This window comes from Nematolebias whitei, chromosome 16 (assembly GCF_014905685.2).
Source record: "Nematolebias whitei isolate Nwh7 chromosome 16, NemWhi1, whole genome shotgun sequence".
In the NCBI taxonomy this organism is placed as follows: Eukaryota; Metazoa; Chordata; class Actinopteri; order Cyprinodontiformes; family Rivulidae; genus Nematolebias; species Nematolebias whitei.
This window is the reverse complement of record NC_056513.1, coordinates 10,699,947-10,708,828: the sequence shown is the minus strand read 5'-3', so window position 1 is coordinate 10,708,828 and position 8,882 is coordinate 10,699,947. Positions and strand designations below refer to the sequence as shown.

Sequence of the window (8,882 nt, the reverse complement as noted above, 5' to 3'; positions counted from 1 at the left end):
CTATTTCCGACGTTAAAAGGACGTCTATTTCCGACGTCTAAAACACGCCTATTTCCGACGTTTAAAGGACGTCTATTTCCGACGTTAAAAGGACGTCTATTTCCGACGTCAAAAGGACGTCTATTTCCGACGTCTAAAACACGCCTATTTCCGACGTTTAAAGGACGTCTATTTCCGACGTTAAAAGGACGTCTATTTCTGACGTTTAAAACACGTCTATTTCCGACGTGGGTGTTCAATAGCACATTTTTTTCCTCTTTGGCTTTTAACTCAGCTTTAAATGTTAGTTTTTCTGGTTTTAATTTATTTGTTTAATTGTTTTTACAGTTTGCTGTTTTATGATTTTAACAGTCCTTTTAAGGTTTCAGTTGATTTTATAGTTTGTTTTTTGTTTGCTTGTTAGTGTACAGCACTTTGGCCAACAGTGTTGTTTTTAAAGTGCTTTATAAATAAAGTTGTATTGTATTGCAATAATACAGGTAGAAAAATTTAACAAGGTTAAGTCGGGTCTTCTGATGAAAATGTATTCTTTTTTTTTTTTTTTTTTTAATTAAAGACATTAAATTAAATTTAAATAAAATGTTTAGCTTGTTATACCACTCCCGTCCAGTAGGGGCGGCGCTGCATCTCTCAGACAAACTCGCAGCCGTTATTGAACCCATCAACACCGGAAGTAGCAGTAGAGGGTTCGTGGAGGTGACCGTATGGCTGTTTGTGGAATAAAACTAAACATTTTATTTGCAGCGAACTAAAGCAGACAGAAAACACTTTTTTCTTTTCTAGCTTGTTAAGCGAGCGTCGTCGGTGCCATGGGAGCTCACCTCGTCAGGCGGTATATCACCGAGAGGGACACGGAGCCGGACCCAGCCAAGAAATTCGAGTTCGACTCTCATTTTGGCTTCGAAGAGAGGAAGGAAAGAGGTTTGTCTAATGTCCACCCGAGCAGGTTCTGGTTCGGTCTGACCCTAAAACTGATACATGTGATTTTTGAGTGCTGGACATGATGCACGAAGCTACTTGGTTTAGCAGCTGATGTAAACAGCTCTTAGTAAATCTGTCACTGTTTTCAACGAGCAGCTAAAAATCAATGACAGTGATGCACAGGAATATTCATAAAATACACAAATGATGCAAATCTAATGTCAGAATAATGAATGAAATGCTATTATGAATGTATAATCTCAAAGGTGCAAGTTAAAAACCTGAATATTATGATTTTATTTAACTTTTAGTGTCAGGTTAGTCTAATCAAAATACACCTGGGCTACTTATATCTTTTTCTGTAAATTACCTCGACCTAAACTAAATGTTTTTATCTGGAGGCACATTAATTTAGATGTTTTTATGCTTCAATATTTAAGATATTTATAGATAGATGACTATATTTTATTTTTTTACAAACTACAAAACTAATAAATTGCATAATTAAAGCTGAAACAGTAACTAAATTAATTTTACCATTGTTGCATTGTTCCTGTAAAAGGGAAAATGCGCTTAATAATTAGAGTTTGCCTGGGTGGTGACTGAATTTTATTTCCTTTTCTGCAGAGATGATAGCAACCCAGGAGCAGATGGACTTGGCCCTGCTGCCCTTGGATCAGAGAGACTACTGCGCTCATTATCTACTGAAACTCATGAAGTGTAAGAGGGACAACTGGCCCAACTTCCTGGCCTGCAAGCACGAGAGGCACGACTGGGACTACTGTGAACACCAGGAGTAAGTTATGATTTGGTGAAGGACGAACACTGAGGTGCATTTATTTTAAGTTGTAATCAGTAGTTGTAAATTATAAACACTGACCAGCATAATGTATGTTAAAGTGTACAATCTACCTCACATGTTCATATGTACTTAGGTTTTTGTTATCCTGTAAAACCAAATTTAAATACATCCTTCCCATTTTGCTTCAAGCTTGTGTAAACGCTGAATTTATGGCAGCTGTTCTGACGTTTTCACGTGACGCAGACTTCTGCAGTTGCTACTTACTCCACAAGAACCAAGAAGTTTGTTTGTTTTCTCAAACTGTCAAAAGTAAAGTTTGTACAAACTTTTATACGTCACAAGAAACTTGAGCGCAGAACTCCCTGCCTCTCACCGGCGTCGCCACTCTTTGGTCTGAACACGTCGTTTTTTTGAGAAATGAGTCTCGAAAACTAGAAACACAAGCGTACAAGAAGTCTTACAAATTATCACATGTACACATTTCATATTGCACAAGTGGGAATATTCTGCACAAACTACATGTCAATTGCATGTGCACAAATCACCTGCTGCAGACGGATCAGTCAACACCAGCGCACGGCTCCGTTTACCTGTAAATGTGACGTTTCAGGCTTTTCTTGCCGCTCCAGATTCATACAATGTAAATGTAATGCTGCGTTCAAGGCTGGTGAAAAGCTGGGAAAAAAACCATTCAGGTCCTGTTTACCAGACGCTGTTTGTGGGTAAAACTGTAGCTTTTCTCTTGCGATTCAGTCATCTATGTTCATGCTCAATGATCAGTTTTCTGCATGTACCCTCGATACTTTGTGGTTCAACTTTCACGGTTTTTCAACGTAAGATTTTGCACGACACACGATTGGCTGATTGATGAAAGGTGACCAAGCAGAGCATTGTGCTGAGGGGCGGACTGGCCATCGGGGGCACTGGGACATTTCCCCGTGGCTGGGGAAAAACAGACCCCAACCCCTCCTTTCTCTTTCTGAGGCTGTCTGTCACAGCAGAGCAGACACACAACAGGCAGGCGTGCAACCTGTTTTGTGTCAGTCCGCTCTCTTTTGCCGTGCTCTTTTAGGGCGTGAGTTCAGAACGTTGCAAGAGTGTGGGGTAGGAATGTGCCATATGACATAAAATTCATATCACGATATGTATTGTGAAGGGTGGCGATAACTATATCGCAACATGTTTTTGGTATAAAACTTGCTAAAAAAAAAAGCATAGGGTGTCCTTTTGCCATCATATATTTTGAATTAAGAAAATGCCACTACTAGGTCCAGAGAGTTTTTAAATAATAAACAAATCAAGTATTCGGCTTCTTTCTTGTAGTGCAAAACAGTGCAAAAGATATCAAATGTAGTTTTAGCCATATGTTTTAAACAAAAAAAAAATGTTAACTCTTAACAGTTTCCAGTATTCTCACTTAAGAAATGAGCAGCATGTTACACTGAAACACTTCACCCTCCAAACCTCTAGTGGGCGCCTCCTTCTGCTTTAATGGAGAGCTGACACAAAATGAGTCTGTGGCTTTGACCAGAGGGTCTCGCAGTAAAATCACAAAACACAGCGTTCTTTTCACAGATCAGAGCAGCTTTCTCTAAAGCTGACCAACGCTTACTTTAACTTTCGATTGAGGGGGGAAAAAATCAACTTTTGACGGAGCACAGCGTTTTGCGCATGCGTCAGAATACGGCAACACTACGGCAAGCCGGACGTAGTTAGCTTGTAGCTTCGCTTCTTAGCTCTTGAAGAAGAGACTTTTAACGCCACTTGCGCCGTTTTCAACTAAAAAAAAGTAACGATTAAACCGACAACTCTGATTTTACTTCAGACACAGCGTTACTGCGATTAGCCGGTAGAAGACAGATCTCTATCTACCGTGCACCGTATATATCACGCATTCCTAGTGTGGGGTTTATAAAGCCTTAAAATATATATAAATACTAAAATAAATGTAACGTCCCTACTTTGAGGATTTTCACTTATCGCAGGGGTGTCTGGAACGTAACCCCCACGATAAGTGAGGGACTACTGTATAAGCAACTCGTTGAAATCCAAACATCCCCCATTGCCAGGAAGTGACGTGTTGCCAGATATTAATTAGTTTTTATAAGATGATTTCGATGTCAGGTCCTTTCTTTGCTGCGCGTGTTTGCCAATCCCAACGCACCCCCCCTCCAATAAAGCACACCCTCACTCTGCATGTGATAGTTTGGGTAAAAATGCAATTCTTTTAAAGTGACTGCATCATCTGGTCATGTTCTTTCTGGCAGCAGGTTCAACAAGTAGCAGCTGCCGTTGTGTAAATGGAGATTATTTTTTCAGAATCATCGTAGGAAAACCAATGTTTCAAGAGATCGTTCATGTGTAAACCGGGTCTCAGTTTGTCCGATAACCTTTAAAACTACAGTGAGAGAAGACGACGTGGCTGTCGCCAGCTCCACGACAATATTCCGATCAAGTAATCGAAGATAGTTCAGTGAGTTTGTTTGGTTTACCCACATTGATCCAGAAGGTGCGTTTAGACTTGAATTCAAGCTCAAACTTAAAAAGGGATTGAGATTTTTCCTCATTGCGCCTGCTATACAATCATTGAGAGATTCCAACCCAGCGAGTTTACGTTTGGAACGCTAAAGTGTTTAGATCAAGGAATTCATTGTGGCTAAACTACAGGAGCCTTTTTGTTCAGGTTGGTAAAGTTTACCACTTTTCAAACCAGCGCTCCCATTTCAGATTTGCGACCAGTAGTGCTCACGTCTGTCGTTCACACCGTTTCTTAAAAGTTTGTCGTTTTTTTTTGCTTTTCAATAATTGTAATGACACATGAGCCTTTTAAAAAGGAGCTTAAATTTCAGATTGAGCTTTAATGTGGGCAGTGGCGTCATCATTTGTTTTGTTTTCCCCTCAGCTACGTGATGCGCATGAAGGAGTACGAGAGGGAGAGAAGACTGCAGCTGAGGAAGAAGAGGATTGAAGCCAAGGCAGAAGCTGCGTGATGGGAACACTTTACAAATGTGCTTCTTTGTATATACCCGTTATTCACATTAAACAAAGTTGTTTAAGCTCTAAGTTTTCTCAGTGTAATAAATTAATAATACTGTGGAAACATTAGGAAGTTATTCAGATAAATAATGTTCCTGGTGTTGGGTAAATTTAAATATACATATAATTTACCATGAAGATAACGAAACTTGTCATTTACCTGAACCCAAGAGGTTAATCTGGAATTTAAAAGACAAGAAAAAGCAGCAGCTTGGTTTATTATTTTTTTACAAATTACCTCAGACAACAAAATTAAATGTAGTCAGTTTTAGATTTTAAATTCAAGAGCGTTTAGAGTTTGGGATTTCATGAATACAAGGTGCAGGTTCAATACTGCAAACCGTATGAAGAGATAAAAGAGGAGAATATAATTCAGTTTACATCAGGTCAGCTTCAGATTAAACTCAAATTATTCAAAACAGCCAAAATAATTTGTCCACAATACAAAAAAAATGAGAGCAGATCTAGTTTTACATTTTCACTCAATGCAACACGGAAAACAAAAAGCTAAAAAAAAACAAAGGCAGACAAGCTAAGAGTCTAGTCTAAACAAGTTTCCAGTGTTGGTTTTAAAGTAGCTAAAGAAACGGCCTCGCAGTTCGTTTCAGCTGATGAAGCTCTTTACAGAACGAACGGCAGGATGGGCGAGCGGAGAGGAGGGTAGTCGCGGAACTCCTTCAGGTAGCTGCGGTGCTTCCCTTTGGCCCAAACGGTCATCTGGATGAAACCCACCAAGGTGAAGAAGGCCACCGGCAGACACTGGGTCATCAGGGTGAAGCCGAGCCACGAGCCCAGCTGTGGGAGGAAGACGTCACAACCTTCATTACAGCTGAGCTTCAACTGCTAACAGTGGGCGGTAAATGTGTTCTCTATCCTGAAGCATCTATAAAGTACACAACTAGAATTTGTATAAATCAGAGCATGACCGATATATAAGTACAGCTGATATATCGGTAGGGCTGATATTTTAGGCTGATACAGGCGTTTAGGGATATATCAGTGATAATTGTCCCATTACGCGCAGAAACACTTCTTTCATCCATAAAATGCTGGGAACGAGCCGTGTCCTTACTTGCAAAAAGCGTAATTGTATAATGTATCCAGCAGAGGGCGCATGTGGACTACTTTCAATTCATGTCCATGCTGAACACTTGACTCAGCTCAGCCGAAGCAGCGAGCAACTAAACTGTGTAGTGCATTTTGCAGAACGGAGCATGGCGAGTTTATTTTAACTGTAAAAATAAAAACTGGCTTGTCATTAGCTATGTGCCTCTCAGTTAGCAAGCTAAATTTAGCATAGGCTATTGCCTTGTAAAACTATTCAGAACACAGATGTAAAATATATCCGTGTTAGTAACGTTATCTTTGTCGTCCTAGTGCATTGAGATCTTCTCTGCAAATAAATAAATCAAACTTTACTGCTCAACACTAATTAGGCCTTCACCGTACGTGACTGTTTGAACAATGAACAGGGAGCTTTGTTTACGTCATTTATATTTTTGTAACGCACTCGATAACTTTATGGTGAAAAGTGGAGGATGGAAAATGTGAACACACGTTAAGAAGACTGTTTTAATGACCAGTGCATCACTTCTAAACCTACTGTTGGACTAAAGCACGGATCTGACGTGCTTACCTTCATGGTTGCCAACAGCTGCACTAAATACAGTGTTTTTCACCGTATAAGTTGCACCTTTTTGCATAAATTTGCGCGTCCTGCGACTTATACACCGAAGTAACTAATATACATATTTATAACCCAATTTTTGGTTGAGATCTGACAATTTCATTCATTCTGACATGGAAAATATTAAACATTATCATTTGCAGCCACTAGAGGGCCGTCGAGCATTATGGCAAGTGTCTCGTTAATAGGGAAAAGTGGCTATTAATGACACACTTGGCTTGCCATACAGAGCCACCTTCATCTCGCTCCGGAACTCCTGGAGCAAACATCAGATCAGCTGCACTTCGCCGCTCCGTACAGACAAAATGCAGCTGATTCGACCATTAAAGCGAATTTATTAAGCAAAAGTTTAACTGAGACACACCTTTGCTATAATTTAGAGCAAACAAATAATTGTTTTTAAGCGTTAATCTTGTTAAAGTCCTCTCGTGCACGCTCCCATGGCCGCCGTTTTGGCAGCCGATCGATTTTTGGAACAACACCGGCCCACGTTTCCGGGTGGTCAGCGGTGACGTATAATAGATGCGACTTATACGGCGACATATTTATATTTGTTTCCCACTTTATTAGACATTTTTGGATTGATGCGACTTACACGGTGGAAAATACGGTAAACAAGCCCCACTCCACTCGCCGTTTTCTTAGATTCGTGAGGGTGGACAAAGCTCACAAATGTTCTGCCATTATATCGGTTATCGGCATTAACCCACCCCTCCCACTATCGTATCGGTGATAACCAAAATTTCCATACCAGTCGGGCTCTAGTCATTACAACGTTATTTAAAGAACATGTCACCTCATAGGTGTAATTGGGGCAAGAGACGAGAAGGAAGATCCAGGTGAAGGGGTTCTTGGTCGGATAAGGAATCTTCCTGGTCTTGGAGCCTAAATTCAGGAAGCGGAGAGAGAAGAAGTTACGTTTTCAGTTTTTAAGAATGAATTAAAAAAATATTTGAACCACAGTGGTTAAGACTCCCTGTTGTCACAAAGGAGCACTGTGCGTTTGGGATGGATGTAGGTGTTTACCAGGAGGACGGAGGTTCCGGAGAGCGATGTGGATGGAGAAGTTGCCAATCTGACAGAACTGAGAGTCAACATGTCACACAAGGAATTCAGTGATAAAAACAAGTTGAATTAATAGCTGAGTCAACCTCAATTCAATAAAATGCACCTATAACAAACCTGTTAATATGTCAACATAATTACATCTTTAATTATTTCTACATTCCTTTAGTTTAATCAAATGGCACAAAATAAAACGACCAGCATGTGATGAGAAATATTACCAAGAATAAGATGAGCGCCAGCCGGATCTGTTGCTCCCCGTAGACTGCAGGAGTACAAAAACAGTTCACATGAGCTCGTTTACACGTGTTTCTGAAGGAGAACGTATTTGTGCATACTCACTGGGCGGGGTGTACAACGGGTGGTTGATGTAATAGGCCATCCATGCTGCAAAGCCCCAGTAGTAGGTACAGTTCTGAAACAGCCAGGACAATGTTATTCAGCTATCAGGAGGCCGGTTCATCAAGTCTGATACACGAGTCTTCACCTTGAAGATGTTTCGTAACGGCATCGTCCCGTGAGAGAAGCGATGAACGAACAGCGTCTCCAGGAGTCTCTTAACATAGTGGAAGGAGTGACACATACAGGCGAGACTAGAAAAACACAGTGATTTCAGTTTTAATACGTTTAAAAATCCTGTTTGTGAGAATTTAAAGATAATTTTGTTACTGAAAGAACTCCGTGGATGTAATTTAGCAGCATCGTCAGACTCCCTAGAAGACGTGTGTGTGTGACGTGTGATGTCACATGCACCGCAGTATGGCAGCACTGACGGGAGCTCTGCTTCGACTCGCTCTTTCTTGTTCTTGTTGTTTTTAACTTTTTTGTGTCTCCACTGCACACCCACGCTACGGGTACGACCGAGACGCACTTTTGGGAGTTTTCTGTGTCTCTGCCTTTCCATCCTGCCATCGTGGTTCAGTTCCTGGCCCTCTTCCCACCTCGGGCTCAGGCTATGACTTGTCATGGCGGCTATCTCCATGATCCTCCATCTGCCTGCATGGACTGAACTCTACGGAACAATTCGGTTCCAATGGGAAAACTTGGATGTTCTGTCTGCCGGACCCAGTTCTGGAGGGAAGTCATCGTCTGTTGCCGCGGTCGTTACTATCATCATGCTGCTAACAGGACCGCGCCGCTAACAGAACCAGGGTGCTAAGGGAACCTCACTGCTTACAGAACCACACAGCTAACAGTACCACACTGCTAACAGAACCACACTGTTAACAGTACCATGGTGCTAACAGAACCACACTGCTTACAGAACCACACAGCTAACAGAACCACACTGCTAACAGAACCACACTGCTAACAAAACCACACTGCTAACAGTACCATGGTGCTAACAGAACCACACAGCTAACAGTACCA

General features: G+C 41.2%; 2 protein-coding genes across 4 annotated transcripts in view; one reads left to right on the top strand and one right to left on the bottom strand.

Moving 5' to 3' along the window:
- The first annotated feature begins 651 nt into the window (after window positions 1-651).
- ndufb7 (NADH:ubiquinone oxidoreductase subunit B7) lies at window positions 652-4,747 on the top strand. 2 transcript variants are annotated; one of them, XM_037690174.1, is made up of 4 exons: window positions 652-702; window positions 784-921; window positions 1,549-1,717; window positions 4,626-4,747. In XM_037690174.1, the coding sequence occupies exons 2-4, from the start codon at window positions 810-812 to the stop codon at window positions 4,711-4,713; spliced, it is 369 nt and encodes a 122-aa protein (XP_037546102.1). In that variant the 5' UTR covers window positions 652-702; window positions 784-809; the 3' UTR covers window positions 4,714-4,747. The 2 variants fall into 2 exon arrangements, with proteins under 2 accessions (XP_037546102.1, XP_037546103.1); XM_037690175.1 differs by having other exon boundaries at window positions 664-696.
- A 188-nt stretch (window positions 4,748-4,935) lies between these two features.
- tecrb (trans-2,3-enoyl-CoA reductase b) overlaps window positions 4,936-8,882 on the bottom strand; it is an 18,461-nt gene continuing 14,514 nt past the window's right edge. For both annotated transcript variants that reach the window (XM_037690173.1, XM_037690172.1), the window contains 6 exons: window positions 7,999-8,104; window positions 7,854-7,926; window positions 7,733-7,776; window positions 7,473-7,530; window positions 7,243-7,331; window positions 4,936-5,554 (listed from right to left, as the gene is read on the bottom strand). In XM_037690173.1, coding sequence (XP_037546101.1) covers window positions 5,381-5,554; window positions 7,243-7,331; window positions 7,473-7,530; window positions 7,733-7,776; window positions 7,854-7,926; window positions 7,999-8,104 — 544 coding nt within the window. In that variant the 3' untranslated portion in view covers window positions 4,936-5,380. The remainder of the gene's footprint in view (window positions 5,555-7,242; window positions 7,332-7,472; window positions 7,531-7,732; window positions 7,777-7,853; window positions 7,927-7,998; window positions 8,105-8,882) is intronic.

Bases quoted from the DNA above. Each gene is read 5' to 3' on its own strand.
- ndufb7 (XM_037690174.1), top strand. From the start codon at position 810: ATGGGAGCTCACCTCGTCAGGCGGTATATCACCGAGAGGGACACGGAG. The intron at 922-1,548 runs GTTTGTCTAATG...CCTTTTCTGCAG, and splicing joins CGAAGAGAGGAAGGAAAGAG to AGATGATAGCAACCCAGGAG. The intron at 1,718-4,625 runs GTAAGTTATGAT...TTTTCCCCTCAG, and splicing joins GACTACTGTGAACACCAGGA to CTACGTGATGCGCATGAAGG.